General features: G+C 40.0%; 1 protein-coding gene across 4 annotated transcripts in view; it reads right to left on the reverse strand.

Moving 5' to 3' along the window:
- LOC113536755 (arf-GAP with coiled-coil, ANK repeat and PH domain-containing protein 2) overlaps positions 1–18,728 on the reverse strand; it is a 44,061-nt gene extending 25,333 nt beyond the window's left edge. For 3 of the 4 annotated variants that reach the window (XM_034308792.2, XM_053238167.1, XM_034308790.2), the window contains exons 1-8: positions 18,312–18,728; positions 9,272–9,329; positions 5,187–5,306; positions 4,516–4,569; positions 3,627–3,685; positions 3,336–3,519; positions 2,052–2,096; positions 1,839–1,934 (exon numbers count right to left, since the gene is read on the reverse strand). In XM_034308792.2, coding sequence (XP_034164683.2) covers positions 1,839–1,934; positions 2,052–2,096; positions 3,336–3,519; positions 3,627–3,685; positions 4,516–4,569; positions 5,187–5,306; positions 9,272–9,329; positions 18,312–18,364 — 669 coding nt within the window. In that variant the 5' untranslated portion in view covers positions 18,365–18,728. The remainder of the gene's footprint in view (positions 1–1,838; positions 1,935–2,051; positions 2,097–3,335; positions 3,520–3,626; positions 3,686–4,515; positions 4,570–5,186; positions 5,307–9,271; positions 9,330–18,311) is intronic. The other variant, XM_053238168.1, reaches the window with a different exon arrangement.
- Positions 18,729–20,171: the final 1,443 nt, after the last annotated feature.

Consider the following 20,171-nt stretch of genomic DNA (forward strand, 5'->3'; position numbering starts at 1 on the left):
GACTGGTGCACTTCAGAAAATAGATGGCATCATGAGGAAGGAGAATTATATAGAAATATTAAAGCAAAACCTCAACGCAAAAGCCAAAACGTTAAAAAATTGGGCGCAACTGGGTCCAGCAGGAAGTTTGATCCTAAGCAAACCTTTAAAGTTGTAATAAAATGGCTTCAAAGTAACATCAAAGTTACAAACAAGTATTGGACTGGCCATCACAAAGCCCTGACCTGAATCCCACAGACAGTTTGTGGACTGAACTGAAAGTGTGTCTGAGCGAGGAGGCCCACAAACCTGACTGACTTACACCAGTTCTGTCAGGAGGAATGAGCAAAAATTCCAGCAAAGTATTGTGAGAAGCTTGTGGAAGGCTACACTGAAAATCTGATATAGTGAATAAAATCTGAAATAAATCTGTCTCTTAGTTATTATTCTGAAATGGTCTCTTATGGAAATAAAGCAGATACTCTAATTGACTTGACACAGGAAATGTACGGTAACATGAAGTGTGTAGAGTTGTGAAAATCTGAGTTTGAATTAGCCTGGGTGTATGTAAATATTAGGCCTCAACTGTATATTCAGTGAAACTTTTTTTTTTAAAAAAACCTGAAGAAAATTCCAGACCAGACCTTTTTGTTTTTTATTAATTTATTTTCCCAGATTTTTTTTTCCACTTTCCAGACATTTTATGTTTTAAATATCATTTTTGAAGATCATGACCTTTACCATGGAAAAGAAAATATTAAATGTGAAGTACATTAGGAGGCTGTGATGGGCCAGATATTTCTGAAAATTTAATGCATATACAAAAGTTTTTAAAAAGAAATGTGCTGTAAATTTCCCCATTCTCAGGTCTGGAAATGCTTTTAAACTTTTTAAAACTTCCCCCATCTACACAAGAATCCAGAGCTTTTTTATGGACTTCCCTGCTTCAATATAAAATGTTGTGTCCTACTGTATGAGGTACGGATATGATGTGATAAAAGTTATCGGGAAACTCTCACTCATCTTGGTCAGCGTGGCACTGGATCCAGAGTATTTCCCAAGAACTCTGGGAACGTGAGCTATGAATACACCCTGGATGTGATGCCAGTACATTACAGAGCGCCATGCCCACACACACTTACACCTAGTGGCAATTTAGCGTCACCAAGCCATGTACTAGTTGGAACTTTCTAGGGCAAATTACCTCCCTGTCTCATACTTAGTGAAACAGGAAGCTGTTAACACTAGAAATGGCATCAATCCAATACCCACAGTATCAGTATCGGCCCAATACCAGCCAAAAAAAAAAAAAAAAAAGAAAAAAAGAGTGGATTGGATCTCAGATCCTGTAACAAATGGCAAAAATTAGAGTTTAACTGTGAAGTGCTTTAGTTTAAAGCTTAGTAGTTTTTAAAGAAAACCGTATGGGTTGGGTAACGGTACTGGCCTGATACTCAAGGTTTCAGGATCAGTACCAAAAAAGAAAAAGCGGTATCACGCTATCTCTATTTAGCACCAAAGCAACACTCATCCAGGCGTATGTACTTGCTTGTATCACTTAGCAAGAACATTCCTCCTATGTTCTCAAGAACATATTGAGAAACAGCCTATTAGTGTGTGTTTGTCCAAAATCACACTATGATCACTACACAGTGCACTATTCGGTGAGTTTAGAGACTAGTGGAGGATTTCCAGTGCGCTCATAAAATCCAACAACCTGTCTGAAAGCAACAGGTAGTTCTCATATCTCTTTTAATAATGTCAACATGTTACTATTTCTCTATAGCTGTAGCTAAGATTTGTTTAATTTAAGTGGAACTGGATGAAAACTTTGAGAAAGAGCAGAAGCTCAGGCCTACCTGCCCCCCGAGGTGTTTCATTAGTGGGTGAAGTTCACTGAACAGGTCATAACCTTGGTGGAAGAAGGTCAGGTGGGCGTACATGAAGGACAACATCTAAATAACGGATTAAAAAAAAATAGAAGAGAAGGTGTAAGAAACAAGGAAACAAGTTGTGCATGAAAATTTAAATTTAGCAATAATATAATTATTATTAAAGACAAATATACTTGCCGATTTGAGGATTTCTGATTGTCTCTTAGACTGCAGAAGATTAATCTATACAGAGAGAAAATAAAGCAGAAGTTGATTATCTTCTAACAGCACGTCCCCAAGTGTTTCACTCCTCTTACACCACAGCAATTTGCCAACAGTTACAATTTTCACTTATTAAAGAACAACTTCACACTTTTATCCATGTTGTGGAATGTCGATGAAGCAGTTATACACCCTCACCAGCCTCTCTTTTCTCTCTCTCGAAGTTATTAAAAACAGAGCTTATCATTTTATCGAGAAACCATAAAGTGTAAACTCCTCTGTTCTGAAGATGTCAGAAAACTTAAAGTTTTACAGTTACAAAGCACTGATACTGGAGACTCCTTCCATAAATGTTCTACCGAAAACTTCACCATATCAACCACTGATCAATTTAAATATATTGTGCTCACACACACACACAAAAAAATGAGCAGCCTGTAATTTTACAGAGAAATCGGAAAGCGTAACTGAGACTCTGAGCGTTTACAACAGAGACTCCTTCCACAACTGTTAGATAAATGTCTCTTAACAAAAAACTTCACCACATCAACGATTATAAGAATTTCTTACTTTAATTAGTTTTTTTATTACTTTTAATTAGTTTAATTACTAATTAAACACCACATGTTTAAAGCTGCTAGATTATGTGGAGCGTCCACCATACAAGTTCCTCTGAATAAGCTGTTACTATAGAATCTTTTATAGAACCAAAACAATAATGCACACCATCTGACCGATCAGATTCAAAAATTCAACTATACTGTTCCATTAATCTATTTATACCACAGCACGGTTGAATGCTCTGACCCAGTCATCTAGCCATCACAATTTGGCCTTTGTCAGAGTCATTCAGATCCTCACGCTTGCCCATTTTTCCTGCTTCCAACACATCAACCTTGAGAAGTGACCGTTATTCACTTCACCTGTCAGTGGTTTTAATGTTATGGCTGATCAGTGTATGTGTAAGAACACTTGCAAAGCTAGGCAGAGTCAAGCCAAAATAATTGGTATATTTCGCAGAAACTGTGAAATGTAAACAATGCTAGCGGAGACGCGAGACTCTCGCTGTTTCGTAATGGAAATACAGCCCTCGGTGCCAGTAGCCCATTACTCTAATAACATACCCAATCTGACTAACTCCAAAGCCTTAGCCACGCTTACAACCTAACCCTAGCAATCTTAGTGACCATATCCAGTGACCCTGGCAACGCTAATGAACTGCTCGTCCTGAATCCCAGCATGCTGCGGGTGTGTGTTTACCTGGAGGACGTAATCCAGGACAATATGGCGGAAGCATTTGCGTGTAGCATTGAGGATGCCGCTAGCTTCCTCCACCTCATGTTGTTTATTTCTGGGAGCCTGAGCGTTTTTGATCAGCGCCACCTCCTTCTCCTCACTCACTTTATCAAACTGCTTCTTCGACTCCTTAAACCTGCGCAGGTCCCTGAAAAACACACACACACACACACACACACAAAGTGAATACATCAGTCATCAGTGGTACTAATACTGTTAGTGTAGTGTACAGATAGAAAGAGTTTCAGTACTTACTCTTTTATAAACATCTGAAGTTGTGATTTGATCGAGCGCTGTGCCTGGTCAAATAAAATCTGTTGACAGAGAGCAATGGGTTAGTCTTCACTCATTTCTAACAAATATATTTGTAAGATGATCATTTCCTGTTTATAAGTAACCAAACCACCTTGAACCTAGAATGTGAGTTTATGTAAGTATCCCTCGCTGCAGAACAACTCTATAGGGTGGAGTTGGACTTGACCTAGCTCCTCCTACCTGGGCAGAGTCAAGCCAAAAGTCCAGGAAGTGGAGATAACGCTGTGTTTTTCAGGCTAGTTAAGTGTATAGTTTGCTGTTGTACAACATTGTGTGGGTTAGGGGTTACCCCCTGGACATTTGGTTCTGCAGTGAGGACTAGGATAGTGCCACCTGTCCTCACAATCACCCAGTTAATAAACCAATATTAATTTTTACACATTTTTAAATAAATAAATATTTTTCCCTTTTGGTTACCAAGGTTATGAAAGGTCAATAGAATGGTCCTTGCAAAACCAATAAGCAAGTGTGTGTGTGTGTGTGTGTGTGTGTGTGTGTGTTTGTGTGAGTGAGTGAGAGAGAGAGAAACCACAATGCAATGTGCTCTTAAGATCATGTGCTTGGTTTTGGGCAATGAGAACTCTAACCAGGGTCAGCTGATCTTACTGCAGGTCTAAACTCTGACTCATTCCACTGACCCACACAGACACACAGACACACAGACACACAGACACACAGACACACAGACTAACCAACCACACATTCCACCAGCAGTACATATTTTCTCTTTCCTGAGTTTCTCTTTCCTGATTATTTTGCTCCTCATCTCTTCTTTAACTTCTAGGACACATACACACACACACACACACACACACACGATCTGGCTTACTGTGTGATAGTTGATCATCTCCTGCAAACTCTCAGCAAATTTCGTCAGACTCGACTGTGGAAACAAAACAAAACGTCAGAACTGAACTCTGTTCTTAATAACACTTCCACCACAGCGCTGCTGAATTCTGGCTTGTGATTGGTCAGAAGGTGTTGATTGATTGTGCTTATTCTATTAAGTTATACATAGTAACAGCTCATTCACAGGGACTTGTATGGCGGCTGCTCCATACAAACAGATTAAAAAAAAAACCCCACTAATATGGCAAAGTTTTCTCTTTATTTTTAGTAACATTTATGAAAGGAGTTTCCAGCTTCAGCGCTTTGCTACAGTCAGAGGTAAAGCTGTAACTAAGTTTTCCGACATCTTCAGGACAGAGGAGTTTACCCTTTCTGGTTTCTCTAAAATAACAAGCTGCACATTTTTTTTTTTTTTTGGTAGTAACTTCCAGAGAGAGAGAGAAAAGAGGGGCTGGTGAGGGAACAACTGTTTATAGCTACTATAATGTAAGTGAGAACCTGGATTTGTTTCACGAACATTAAATGTAACTATAAATGGATAAAATGTATGATGTGTTGTTCTTTAATAAATAACATTGGTGACGAATTGCTGTGGTATAAGAGGTATCAACAGCTTTTGACCAATCAGAATCCAGAATTAATGCTCCTCACCTCGATGACCTCATCTTCACCTGACTGCTGCGCTAATTCCCGGATGCCGTTCACAAACTGCTTGTTGGCCGTGACGTACGCTTTGCCAGCGTCGATCATCCCAATGCACAGCTTCACCAACTTTAAAAAAAAAAAAAAAAAAAAAAAAAGATAACACTGTAATAACATTCTTAAATAAACCAGAGTCAAATAAGCTAGCAAATAAAAGCTAGAAAAGCAGCCATTTTCTGATAATACTACATACTAATATTAATCCAGTCACAAACTTTAACTTATGAACGTGCAGCTGAACACGCTTTGTCTGATATTGAAGTCGCAGACAGAAATTACACGTCGTAAACAAATTCTTTGGACGTGAGATGAGATCAGAGGTCTTAGAACACATAAAGTGATGTGATTTAGTGCCACTGTGACCTAAGACAATGAAACTAATGACAAAGTTGTGTCAGGGTGAGAAATGTTTGATTAAAATCCACCAATAGGAGGACGGCACACTCACGGGACAGCTACAAATACAGTAGAGGCGATGACGAAAACAAAACATGCTAATGGATAGTTATGTCTTCTTATTACCTCAAGCTCATTTTGAAGAATATCTGTGTTTATGTGAGCCCGTTTTCTGCACAAGCTGATTTACGGGTGATTGATGACATAAGCAGAACATAGCGATTTTCTTAAATCACAGGTCTATCGTTAGAGGATCTTTATCATATAATCTGACATGGAGAACACTTCATCACAGTCTGGTCTAGAATTCTAGAAAATCATTTCTGAAAATCACACACAAATGGCTAAATGATGCTTAAGTGTAAATAAAGCCAATATTTTATGCCATACATCAAATCCTGAGAATTAAAAAATAAATCAATTAATCAATTAATTTAAAAAAAAAAGGTGTAATGTTGAGGTCATCTTATCAAGTCTGAAAATATTTGGTCAACTTTAAAATCCCTGAGTAAGCGAGGGCAGAGCTTGTCACTCAGCAGTGATGTCAGACATGTTTTACTTCACCATGAAGTTCTGAGATCTGTTTAATGATTTCCTGAGTGAGGAAATTTAATCACTACACATCTTTTAAAGCAACAGGTCATTTTTTTGCAGTCTGCAGCTTTATCCCAGCTCTATCCAGTTACACAGACTCAGTATTAACACACTCGCGATGAGAACCTTCCTCTTCCTGCTTAATTTTTCTGTTATGTCTCATTATCTGTTTTGAAAAACAGCAGGAGTGGGAGATTAATTCTCGAGACGACTGTAAGCATGACTGCTTTCTTTCTGCAACCCATTCATAAGCCTGATTTAGGGAAAGAATCTAAATGAATTCAGTTATGATTTCAGGAATGTATAAGAGTTCCTGGCTGGTATAAATTAGTGCTCGGGGCGCTAAGCGCTGCCTTGTCTTTCGTAGATATAAACAAACCAGTATAAGGTTTCAATTTTGGCATCTGCATCAGATTATATGCTGCTAACAAATGTCTTATTTGGCATCCACATCAGATTATTTGCCGTTAACAGGTGTCTTAGGCTGGTGTTTTGTCCACCTCATTGGTTCTTTATACAGGTGAGAACACGTGGATCATGCACGGGTGTGGACCTAAACGACCAGTCCAAGAGCGTACAGGTGAGGTGGTCTCTGTCCAGTTCCAATCAAACTCTACAGCGGATAGAGTGCAGTGAGAAAGTGATTTGACTAGTAATCGACTCACTGCAGGAAGTGAATCAAACATGCGGTGTGTTTTAAGTTCGAGTTTTTTGTAACTGAGCCACTGAACTGGACCAACAAAACTAATGTGACACAAAATGTTTTAAACTAGTTATCTACATATTTATCTAATTATTTATTTAGCGCTGGCTCTCTGTGCACTTGGTAAAGGTACGTTTAAATGGCCTTTTTTTTTTTTTGGCTTGTTTAACTATTTGTAGTGTGATACCAAACCAAACAAGCTAATAGCTGTGAAAGCACACTTGAATTTTTTGTGAAACCAAGTGCAGCAGCATTACCAGTGTAAGAAAAACACACAAATGGAGTGAAGACGCGAGACATGAGGCTGGGGCTGATTTCTTTCTCACCCAGAATGTAGATTCATGCAGCCAATCAGTGGCAGTTTTGTCAGGTGGTTACACACAGTGACACGCCCCCTAGATCTGATCTCCATTTGCACTGATATGTTTCACACACATCCTTAACACGTCATCAGCACAGATTGAGAAAGCGCATGTGAAATAATAGACGTGAACAACGTGGATTATTTACACTGTCATCTTTTATTCCCCCAAAAATGCTTTTGGAAAAGAAGAGAAACTACAAGTAAACACACATCATCCAATCAGAGTGTAAATTACACAAAAGGACACATGACAGAACATCCGACTAAACGAAAGTGTTACAGCTTTTCTGTTTGTTTGGTATTTGGAGAAAACACAGCATGAATCCAGCAGATCATTACAAACTTAAAAATTTGCAAACATAGCTGCAGATCTGTGAGTGAGTGTGTCTTTGTGTGTCTGTGTATGTGTTAGTTTGCCTCACATCATCATTACTAATCATTTCATTATCAAGATATGAGATACTACTCATAGATACTCGACTTATATCTTCCTATTGATATTGTGATAAATTATGTCATGATATTTTTCTAACATACTGTGGGTATCATGATTTTTTAATCATTTTTTTTTTAATAACAATTACAACCTCTGGAAGCAGATTTGATATAGTCTTCTACTGTTTTCAATCTTTAAAAGTGTAAAATGTTACAATTTTTTACCACATTTTCCATGTTGTTTAATTATTGTAGGCATTAAATAAGAAGTATTATCAAGCTAATTTTGTAAAGGTTTATTTTATGCAACACTACTGTTCTGTTGGCAGTTTGCTAGGATTCCTGTGATCCATGATGCATATTTTTGCATTGTAGAAACGTCTTGAAATATTATGATGATGTTTTTGTCCTATCGCCCGGCACTAGTCGTCACTGTTCAGGAGTGTTTGAGCGGATCAGTGTGTGTTGGGGGATTACAGAGAAGCTAATTTCAGAAGCGTGTCCCTCCTCCTTCTGTTCTTTGAGATCTGAGAGAATATCCTTCCTTGGCATGAAGGGGAAGTGAGAATATGAGTCACTCAAACATTTCAAACAATAAGCTGCTCTGAGCCACACAGTGCTCACTCACCAACTTTCATTTCTGTTTTACTTGGGCTCTTGCTGCAATGCCCTCTCCTCTTCCCCTTGGTTTGAGTCCCTTTAGAATTCGACATTTCGTTATTTCATTAAAAAGTTCGTTAGATGAGGAATGTGTCAACATCACTGGAGCTATTTAGAAGCGTAACGTACTCAGACAGCACAGCTTTGATTAAAAATGAATAAAACAAAAATGTCAGATGTAAAGAAGCACACAGAGCCTACAGAAATACTTAACATTTCAAAATTAAAAACATCTGCAAGCAGTGATTTGCGGGCCCAAGCACCAAGCCTACAGCAGTATCTGTTTTATGAGCCAGCACTGGAACATGGTTGTGATTATACAGCTGACATCTGTGCCTCATCACTCGATTTACAGTGGAATTATAGTGGAAGGGAAAGGAAGTGGCCATGTCTCAGTGCTCGCCACACTGAAGTGCTCGCTTCACTGCTCCACGCTCATTAATACCCGTGTGTGCACAATTCACAGCACTTCACACTCATTTTAATGGCCACACTTGCTGCTACTGTTTGAACTGTTTGAACACAATAGCATGAGCTTTGAGAACTGACAAACATGTGCACACTTGTTTTTCATTTGCTATTTTTTTGATGTTCATATAACCTAGGCTACTTACGGTGCTACAGGATGCTTTTTGTACAGATGAGGCACTGCCCAGCATTGTTTCTAGAATAACCTCCCCTGTGTAATAAATGTGGTGTTAATGTAGGATATCACATCATCCAGGATGTTTAAACGTTCAGTGTCATGTTCATGGGTTTTTTTTCACGGCAGTAAACAAGATTTTATCATCGCTAGTAGTCAGCATGGCACAGGACTTGTGAGGGACACTGAGGGTGTAGTTTAACAGTATAAACACAGAGACCATGATCCTGAACACTCACCTTATCTAATTTGGCCTCCAGCTCACATACATCTCCCTCCACCTCTTCAATGGTGGCCCTGTGTTTGGAAAAAAAAAATTAAAAATGTAAGTTTTAAAATTGTGGGTGTACCAATAACCTGACCTGACCAATAATCTGTCACTTATGCTTGAAAATTTATCTTCTATTAAACTCATAACTCGTAAAATAATAAGTACACAAGCGATAACAATAACAGTGTCCTCCTGTGACATCAGAGTGACACACAACCTCTAACTTTCACAGGAATAACGAAAATACAGCAACAAGTAACAAATGAGCACCAGAATCACTAACCGCATCACAAACATTTCAATAAAAATGTGTCATGTGTTTAAGTTTAAGTGTCAAAACAAACGGATGAGTGATCAAATAAAAAATTGCTGTAATGTGTTTGCTGCCCGTGACCTCATCTTAATGAGCCGTCTCATTAAAACGAGGTCATACACACCAAAGCAAGGTGCTGAATAGTTCATGTGCTAATGAGGACATAAACAGAGCGTGTTAATAAACAGAGCCTGAACTGAGCTAAAATAATAACAACATGGATTAATGAAGTGTGAAGCAACATTTAACACAAAGTTACAGCTTTACTTCTGAGTTTTGCAAAGCTCTGACACTGGAGACTCCTTCCAGAAATGTTAAACAAACATCTCCTTACAGAAAACTTCAACATATCAACGATTACACACTGTGTAAGCTGTTACTAATCTATTAGAATGATCACATTAATATAAACATGTAATTTGCACCTGCACTACTGTCAGAGCTGTTGTTACAGAAAATTAATCAACACCTTCTGACCAATCAGAATCCAGAATTCAACAGCACTGTGGTGTAACACGAAAAGAGGTGTGTATGCGAGAATGGGTTTTCCAGTTGCATTATTAGCAAAGTTCCCCCTCTCACTTGCTGCTTACTTATGTCCACCCCCCCCCCTCTCTCTCTCTCTCTCTCTGCCTCTCTCTCTCACACACACACACACACACACACACACACACACACACACACACACACACACTTATGGCCTGCATTTCTTCACTTCATTTCTCCACTCTCAGCACTATTTTCCCCCTTTCAAAATCCTCTGGAAATGAGAACAGAAATGTTATTGTAGTGCAGAGGTCTGTTTTTCCTCATCCATGTTTATGAGCACGCTTATCTCTGATAAGACTTTATTATAATTCATTATCACAGTTGCCCCAGCAATATCGCTGTTTTATCTCTAAATCCAGTCATGACTTTGACCTGCGCTTGCTTTCATGAGGTCACTTTTAGCTTTTCTTCGGGAAGCTGTGATTCAGAAAATATAATGTGTAGAGACCAGGTCACTTTCCGCACTAACATTTCCCATCATGCACCACAGAACAGAAGGGGACAGGGTTTGTAGCAGGTAAGGGATATGAATACTACTGATGAACTAGTTTCTGACCCCAAACCAAAATCCAGCGTTCAGCAGCCTACAGTTCGGCTCACAACGCACGTGATGTGAGCCACTTTTTGGGCGTTGCTTTATGATCAATCACAGAGTGCGCAGCAGTATGTCAGTTTTTAGATATGATATGATATGACACTACGGTTTTTCAAATATGGCAGCCCATTTTTGAAGGCACCACAACGAACATGTTGAAGGCCAAGAGAGCGAACTTGGCCATGCTTTCTCCCCGTCAATCACAGCGCCACTGGTGGGCATCTGTGAGCTGTGTATGTGGAAGAGGGCGGATAGTGCTTTCCTCAGAGTGTGTTACACTGCCCTGTGATGCAGTATGAGCAGCAGCTCCAAAAGCTGTCTGGCTTCACGTTTCAGACGGAACTAAACTGAAGGACTAGTTTTTATTAAACTATTTGAAATGTAAGACTGTTGTATACAATTTTTTTTCCTGACAATGAAAATATAGGAGCTTTCTCAGAATTTCTAGAATGAGGTCTGTGTGTGTGTGCGCGTGTGTGTGTCATGCGTAATTTCCAGTGGCCCCTCATTAATCCCAATAGCTGCTCAGCTGTGAGTTTTCATGTCATCAAATTCTCACCAGTCTATTAAACGTGCAGCTTAATTTCATTAGCTGAATAGCTGCTTAAATGTGTTTAATTAGCATAACACATGCTGTTGACAGCTGTACAGTGAAACAACACCACACACACACAAACACACACACACACACAACGAAATTCAATTTAAATAAACCTTAGAGGAAAACATTTACTTTTATGGCATTATTTAAATATTACGTCAACTTAATATTACACTGTTCTTTATTCCTGGCTGTGATTGGTCAGAAGGTGTTGATGAATCTTCTAGAACAGCAGCTCTGACAGCAGTTTAGCTGCAAAATCACAGGTTATATTAATACACTTGTTCTAACAGGTTATCCTTTCCACAGTAACAGCTCTTTCACAGGGACTTCTACAGTGCATGCTTTTTTAGAAATTGTTTTTTAGAAATAGATTTTTTAGAAATTGTTGATATGGTGAAGTTTCTGTAAGGAGACATTTATTTTTATTAACCTTTAGGGAAGGAGTCTCCAGTGTCAGCGCTCAGAGGTAAAGCTGTAACTATAAGTTTTCCGACTTGTTCACAACAGAAGAGTTTACGCTGTGCGGTTTCTCAGTAACGTGACAAGCTGCATTTATAGCTTCTGTAACGTAAGTGACAAAAGGAACTAACTTTCACTACGTTCCACATCTGCCAGCAGTTTTTATTAATGCATTAGTGATCAACACATCACGCTTTTTAATCCTTCATATTTATATTTAATGTTCGAGTCTCCAGAACAGAGGAGTTTGTGCTTCTCAGTAACATGGAGAACTGCATTTTTTTTGTCTCTTTACATTCAAGAGAAGAGAAAGGCAAGTGATGAAATAAAATGAAGCAATATCACATGAGCAAGAGTGGTGGTGTAGTGAATATCAACATGGCTGTGGTTTAATCACGTGTAATCACAGGTAATCACAGCCATGCTGAAATTCACCACAACACCACTCTTGTTTGTGCGATATTGCTATTATATGTAGAAATAAGAAATTAATATTGAGTAACTGACATTTCAGACACAATATGGACAAATATTTTGTTTATTTTTGCTCCATCAACGAAAATAGTTCCCAAAGAAGCCACAGCTGGATAGAGCGTTGTGTGTTGTCATGGTAACACACAGACACACTGCCAGCCTATAGTAAGTGTAGTAACGGTTTCAATGTCACAAACTATTACTAGAACTGGAATTTTATCTAGTGAACACTAACAAATGGAGGGCTACAAACAGTGAAACGTACAAGTGGCAATACTAAATATCACATTTGGAACACAGCTTGTCCAATCAAATTAATGGACTGGAACTAATAGTTATATAACAGAGTATGTAGCTGCTATAACACAAGCATAACAGAAACTAACTCCTGTGCCAGAAAACTTGCTGACTTTTACAAAGCACTGACACTCGACTTCACGCCTTAAACAAGCCTTCATCATATCAATGATTACAAGGTTTTCTTTGTTAAATAACATCGCATATTGAATGTGTTTATTATTAGGCTGAGATTATGTGAAGTGCCCACCATACGCCAATCAAGAAGTCCCTCTGAATGTTATCACATTATGAGCACATTATTATAAACATTATTATAATCATTTAGGTTAAAGTCGTAAATATAGGCTACAGATCTGTGCTGTTATAGAAAATTAATCAACATCTTCTGATTGAAGAATTTGCTGTGGTAATTATTGCACTCAATTATCATTTGGATGTGACATTGTAGTGCATGCCCCTCATTTATTTTCGCTGTTGATGAGCGTGTTCAGTCATGGTCTTTTCACGAGTGGTTTTATTTCACAAACACTGCTGAGTCTGTTAGTAATGTCTGGACTGGCTACTTGTTGGCTGCATTTGCAGAACAACAAAATTATCATTAAATATCAACAATTTTATTTAGGGCCTATTAGTCAGTTTGCTGGATCTGAATCAGAGCGAAATTTGATCCATTCAATTTGTTTGCTGGTGGTTTGTTTTGTTTTGTTTTCTTCCTACACCTAATCAAACAAACCAAAAAGCAAAAGAATATCTGTGGTGTGTGCAATGCTTAAAACAAATCGCTGGTCAGAAATACACAGACGGAAAAAGTTCACCAAAACCTCACCAAGTGCATGTAGAAATCATAAAAATCCCGTGCTCACTACACGATTAATAATTATGCACAGAACTAGATTAAAACATTTTGTATATCTTGTTCAGAGTTTATTTTCAGGTTGTTGAGATTTGTTTGCCAGCCCAAATCTCCAGACCTCACGCCGTTTCTGCTGCGCTACAGCTCTGTGCTTTGGCTCAGTTTGGAAACTCGCAAAAAAAAAAAAAAAAACCCAAAACACACGGCATGTTTGATTCACTTCCTGCAGTCGAGTCGATTCAGAGTCGAATCACTTCTCACTAGAGTTCACTCAGAAGCGAACAGACACACCTCGCTTAGATGCTCTTTGAGTTTTCAGTTCTACTGCTTTTTGAAGCAATAATATATTTGACATTGTGTAAAAATGTTTCATACAATTTATTTGTTATTATTAGATCAACTCTGATTCAGGAATACATACACACACTGGACACAGCTAGCTAAATATGGAGCACAGTGAAGAGCTGATAACGAGAGTGTTTTTTCAGCTGTGGAGGATGCACGGCCAAAAACACACCATTAGATGTTTACTAATGAGCTGTGACTGTAGAGCATAAGTCATCCAAAAACAGAAAACAAAAAACAGTTTTCCAAGAAGTGACTGAGTAAATTAAAACAACTCTCTTTTAATTTAAGGGACAGGAACAAATAGCTCAGAAACACTGATTCTGATTTCACTTTATAGAAAAGAAGCAGGATACAAACTGAAAACACTCGTCCATACAGCCATCACTATCAAAGAGAAACCACTTCAAACCATGTTTCATAAAGACCAGTCTGACAGGGGTGTGTGTGTGTGTGTGTGTGTGTGTGTGTGTGTGTGTGTCATCATCCCCTTTTGTACATTTAAAATGCTTAAAACAAGTGACCAATATACAATATACAAAAAACAAGACAAAAAATACATTATGCATATTCTAAATCAAAATTATTTTATTATAAATTATATTGCATTTGTTTTAAATAATAAAAATGTAGATAATTATTGGATATATTAGGCTGCATTTCCACAAAAATGTGTAGTATTATATTTTAAATAACATTTTGGCCTTATCACTCATTCCTATTGTTATATCTATATATCTATATCCACACACATATACATACATTTTATGTGTATGTGTGCATATACACACACACACACACACATTCATACATACATACGAAAGGGGATGATGAGACACACAAACACATTCAAGGAACAAGTCCCTACAAATGAGCTGTTACTATAGAAACGATAATTATATAATATAAACTAATTTATATTAATATAAACCTGTGATTTCTGACCAAACAGAATCCAACAGCACTGCGGTGAAATGCGGGTTAAGATCATGTTGCTCTTTAATGCAAGATGGTTTAATTTACATTTTTTTTGTTTTGTGTTTTTAAACTATAAACTATAATAAATGCATGTAATATAAAAATAGAGTTCAAACATTTCCACATTTTTTCACTCCTGTACGAAATAAAAGTTATGTTGGGAATAAAGACGTGCGCTTCACTGAGCTTGAGTCATGGTGTTTACTGACGAAACTCAGGGGAAAAACTCAAGCCTCTTTCCAGTGTTTCCTGCAAACAACTTTCTAAACATCTGCTCCTCGTTGTGCTGCTGCGCTCTGAGATACCAGAAAGGGAATGAAGGCGCAGGAACGAGGGAGAGGGGGAAACAAGGGAGAGGGGGAATGAGGGAGGAGGTCATTATTTCACAAAGCCTGGGCCGAGGGCGGACCAACACTTCCTCTGTGTGAAATACAGGAAAGACACAGTGGCTACATCCCAAACCCCACACCACCACAATCATCAGCGAGTAAAAATAGGGCAAAGAACAGTAGTGGCCACATCCCAAATCACAAACTACTATAATGAAAAGTATGTCAGACTTGTTTAATGTATAACGAAATAGCATAATGATGATGGATCATTTCCAAACCCTATGCTCGTTTACTAAATAATATCAAATCAGCACAAAATGGCAGCATAGCAGCGGCTACGTCCCAAACCACAGGACTGGCTTCAAGCCTAAATAACACACCACTTCACATGTTACATGCTCGGCTTTGTACTAGTTCAGATCTCAGAGTAGCAAGTTAACTGTGCTAGCTACACACACTCACTAGAGGCACAGACGAGCTCTGCTACTTCCTTTCAAGCTTTATATTTCTTCAGATTGTCTCTTTACACATTTACTGAGAGACTGTATAAGAACCACAGTTATAAGTTTTTCTTTTCTTCTTTGTGTTGAACAGTAAATGGGAACTAACTGTAGGTAGGAACTAAAGTTGTGAGCGGGGAACTGAAGAAGCATTGGACACACACACACACACACACACACACACACATACACACACACACACACACACACCATGGGATTGGACTGAGGGATCATTCCAGTCGATTGTTTGGTTTTGTCACTTCTTTTCAGCGACATGCCTAATTTGCATAGAATTGAGAACATCTCAGTTTAAAGGTCGGGTGTTCCTAAACGTGCAGAAAACGAACGCTCACCTTTTGCTTTGGCACTCGCTAGTGTGAACATACGGCAAGTTACAGCTCTACCTCAGACTGCTACAAAGCACTGACACTGGAGACTCCTTCCAGAAATCTGAAATAATATCTCCTTACAGAAAACTTCACCATATCAGCTATTACACACCATCTGACCAATCAGATTCGAACGATTCAACAGTGATGCGGTATAAACACCAATAAATACATAAATCTCCATCATCTGAAAGAAAAAAAGCAAAGACATACAAAGACAGAGAGACAGATAGACAGATGCAGAGACAGACAGACAGACAGACAGACAGATGCAGAGACAGACAGACAGATGCAGAGACAGAGAGACAGATGCAGAGACAGAGAGACAGACAGACAGACAGAGAGACAGATGCAGATGCAGAGACAGACAGATGCAGAGTCACAGACAGATGCAGAGACAGACAGACAGACAGACAGATGCAGAGACAGACAGACAGATGCAGATGCAGAGACAGACAGACAGACAGACAGATGCAGAGACAGACAGACAGACAGACAGATGCAGAGACAGACAGACAGACAGATGCAGAGACAGACAGACAGAGACAGATGCAGAGACAGACAGACAGAGACAGATGCAGAGACAGACAGACAGAGACAGATGCAGAGACAGACAGACAGAGACAGACAGACAGACAAATGCAGAGACAGACAGACAGACAAATGCAGAGACAGACAGACAGACAGACAGATGCAGAGACAGACAGACAGACAGACAGATGCAGAGACAGACAGACAGACAGACAGACAGATGCAGAGACAGACAGACAGACAGACAGATGCAGAGACAGACAGACAGACAGACAGATGCAGAGACAGACAGACAGACAGACAGATGCAGAGACAGACAGACAGACAGACAGATGCAGAGACAGACAGACAGACAGATGCAGAGACAGACAGACAGACAGATGCAGAGACAGACAGACAGATCCAGAGACAGACAGACAAATGCAGAGACAGACAGACAGACAGATGCAGAGACAGACAGATGCAGATGCAGAGACAGACAGACAGACAGACAGACGCAGAGACAGAGACAGACAGACAGACAGACAGATGCAGAGACAGACAGACAGACAGACAGACAGATGCAGAGACAGACAGACAGACAGACAGACGCAGAGACAGACAGACAGACAGACAGACAGATGCAGAGACAGACAGACAGACAGAGAGACAGATGCCGAGACAGACAGACAGATGCAGATGCAGAGATAGACAGACAGATGCAGATGCAGAGATAGACAGACAGATGCAGAGATAGACAGACAGATGCAGATGCAGAGACAGACAGACAGAAAGACAGATGCAGAGACAGACAGATGCAGAGACAGGCAGACAGATGCAGAGACAGACAGATGCAGATGCAGAGACAGACAGATGCAGATGCAGAGACAGACAGACAGAAAGACAGATGCAGAGACAGGCAGATGCAGAGACAGGCAGACAGATGCAGAGACAGACAGACAGAGAGACAGATGCAGAGACAGACAGATGCAGATGCAGAGACAGACAGATGCAGATGCAAAGACAGACAGATGCAGAGATAGACAGACAGATGCAGAGATAGACAGACAGATGCAGATGCAGAGACAGACAGACAGAAAGACAGATGCAGAGACAGACAGATGCAGAGACAGGCAGACAGATGCAGAGACAGACAGATGCAGATGCAGAGACAGACAGATGCAGATGCAGAGACAGACAGACAGAAAGACAGATGCAGAGACAGGCAGATGCAGAGACAGGCAGACAGATGCAGAGACAGACAGACAGAGAGACAGATGCAGAGACAGACAGATGCAGATGCAGAGACAGACAGATGCAGATGCAGAGACAGACAGATGCAGAGATAGACAGACAGATGCAGAGACAGACAGACAGATGCAGAGACAGACAGACAGATAGACAGATGCAGAGACAGACAGACAGATAGACAGATGCAGAGACAGACAGACAGACAGATGCAGAGACAGACAAAAAGACAGACAGAAGGAGGTAAAAGTATTAGTTCCATTTTCCAAATAGTCAAATCTGATGACGTAATCAGACTGGCGAATAACGCTAATAATCAAGCTGAAAACTTTCGGAAAAAACTGATTTCTCTTTCACATTCAGTTCTATTCCCGTGTTAATGATTATCGTGCAGGTTTAATCTACACATCGCCACACACGTATCGGCGGTTAACCGGAGCGCGTGACCGCATCGCGGCGGACCTGAGCTCGGCGTTCCTCTAGTTTCCTCAGTCAGGACTTCACATTCCTGGACAAAAATAGCCAAAAAAATAATATACAGAGCTGAAAACATTCCTACCTGAAACGCGGAGAGTCTCTGAGACATTCCTCAAAATCCACTGTGATCCTCATATTGGTCTTCTGAAGCGCGAACTGTCAAAAACTAAGTTTTCTTTCTTTCTGTCAGTTTTTAGGGAAGGTGAAGGTTAGCCCAGTTAGCCAGTGCAATCCCTCCAGAGCAGCTTAGCCACCTCAGCAACAAACACAACCCTGCTAGCCTTCCCGCTGCTGCTGCTGGCTGGCAGATTGAACTGAAAAGAAACCCCAGGAACATATACAACTATCACACAGCTTTAACACAACTTAAAAACAGCGCTGAATTAAAAGAAGTTCTTCACTCCGCTACCCACAGGAACTCTAACTGGCTCGGTTCAGGTCACTACTGCCAAGTAGGTGGGCTGTATGTTAGACTTTCCCACCCGCATTCCGGCAAATCCCGCCTCTGCTTAAGTGGTTTAGACGCACGAGCAGGTCGCTGATTGGACAGTGCGTATTAACTACTAGCCAATCGCAGCACAGAAGGCGGGACTTGAGTGGGCAGGGTGGGAGAGGAGGAGGAGGAGGTTGGGCGTATGACGTGTGCTTCGTTTTGTAGTCTATTTTATTCATGTAAACTACACATCCCTTCGAGCAACGCGCGGATCATGTGGACAAATCACAGAGCGGGCTTTCATCCGGGCGATTTTGAAGTCACCCCATCTAGATAAAAATCTGATTTATAGCGAGGTATAAATTTCGATTTTCAGAAATATTTGCTATACTTGATTAATAAAAGATTAAATAAAATATTAATAATATAGAATATAAAAATAGCATAAAACTATTGCATAAAACTATTGATGGTTTCATCATCTGGTGGGATTTGGTCTAATGGTTTCCATTAAACATTTTTTCCATCAGGATGTAATTGTTTTAATGGTACTTCCATTATGGTCTAATGGTTTCTTTGGAAGTAGGATCCACTGGTCCACACTACAGCTTTTGTTTTATTTTGTAAAGGTTTCTGTTAAATGGTTTCCAATAATTATTTTGTGTTTCTTCAGTTTCTTTCTTTTTTTTTTTTCATTCATTAAAGTTTCATTTTAATAATCCCCCATCAGGAGTGTGTTCCTTTGAGTTCTCCTTTTGTCCATTTGTGTATTCACAGATGTGTTTCAGTGATTTGAAGAGCAGGATCAGAAATAAATATTAGAGAGGTCCTCCTCATTCTGCTCAACCTTTCAGCAGTCTTCAGAAGAAGCCCCAGGGCGGGTGGAAGAAGCTCCAGGTTGTTCAGAAGAAAGCCGCAGGCTGGATGGAAAAGCCAGAGGCTGGCCAAAAGAAGCCTCAGGCTGGGTGCAAGAAGCCACATAATGGGCTGAAGAAACCACAGGTCAGGTGGAAGAAGCCCCAGGCTGGGCAAAAGAAGCACCGGGCTATGCAGAGGAAGCCCCAGGAAGGGCAAAAAAAACAAAAAAAAAAACAGGCTGGATGGAAGAAGCCACAGGCTGGGCAGATGAAGCACTGGGCTAGGTAGAGGAAGCTCCAGGCTGGGCAAAAGGAACCTAAGAGTGGATAGAAAAGGCCCCAAGATGGTCAGAAGAAACACAAGTTTGGGTGGAAGAAGACTGAGAGGAAGAAGCCCCAGGATGTGTGGAAGAAAACCCCAGGCTGGGTGGAAGAAGCCAAAGGCTGGCCAAAAGAAGCCCCAGGCTAGGCTGAAGAAGAACCAGGCTGGGCTGAAGAAGCACCAGGCTAGGCAGAGGAAGCCCCTGTCCAGGCGGAAGAAGCCCCAGGCTGGGTAAAAGAAGCACTGGGCTATGCAGAGGAAGCCCTGGGCAGGGTAAAAGAAGCCCCCAGCTGGGCAAAAGAACCTATTATTAAAAAACCTCTAATCACT

This window comes from Pangasianodon hypophthalmus, chromosome 11 (assembly GCF_027358585.1).
Source record: "Pangasianodon hypophthalmus isolate fPanHyp1 chromosome 11, fPanHyp1.pri, whole genome shotgun sequence".
Taxonomy (NCBI): Eukaryota; Metazoa; Chordata; class Actinopteri; order Siluriformes; family Pangasiidae; genus Pangasianodon; species Pangasianodon hypophthalmus.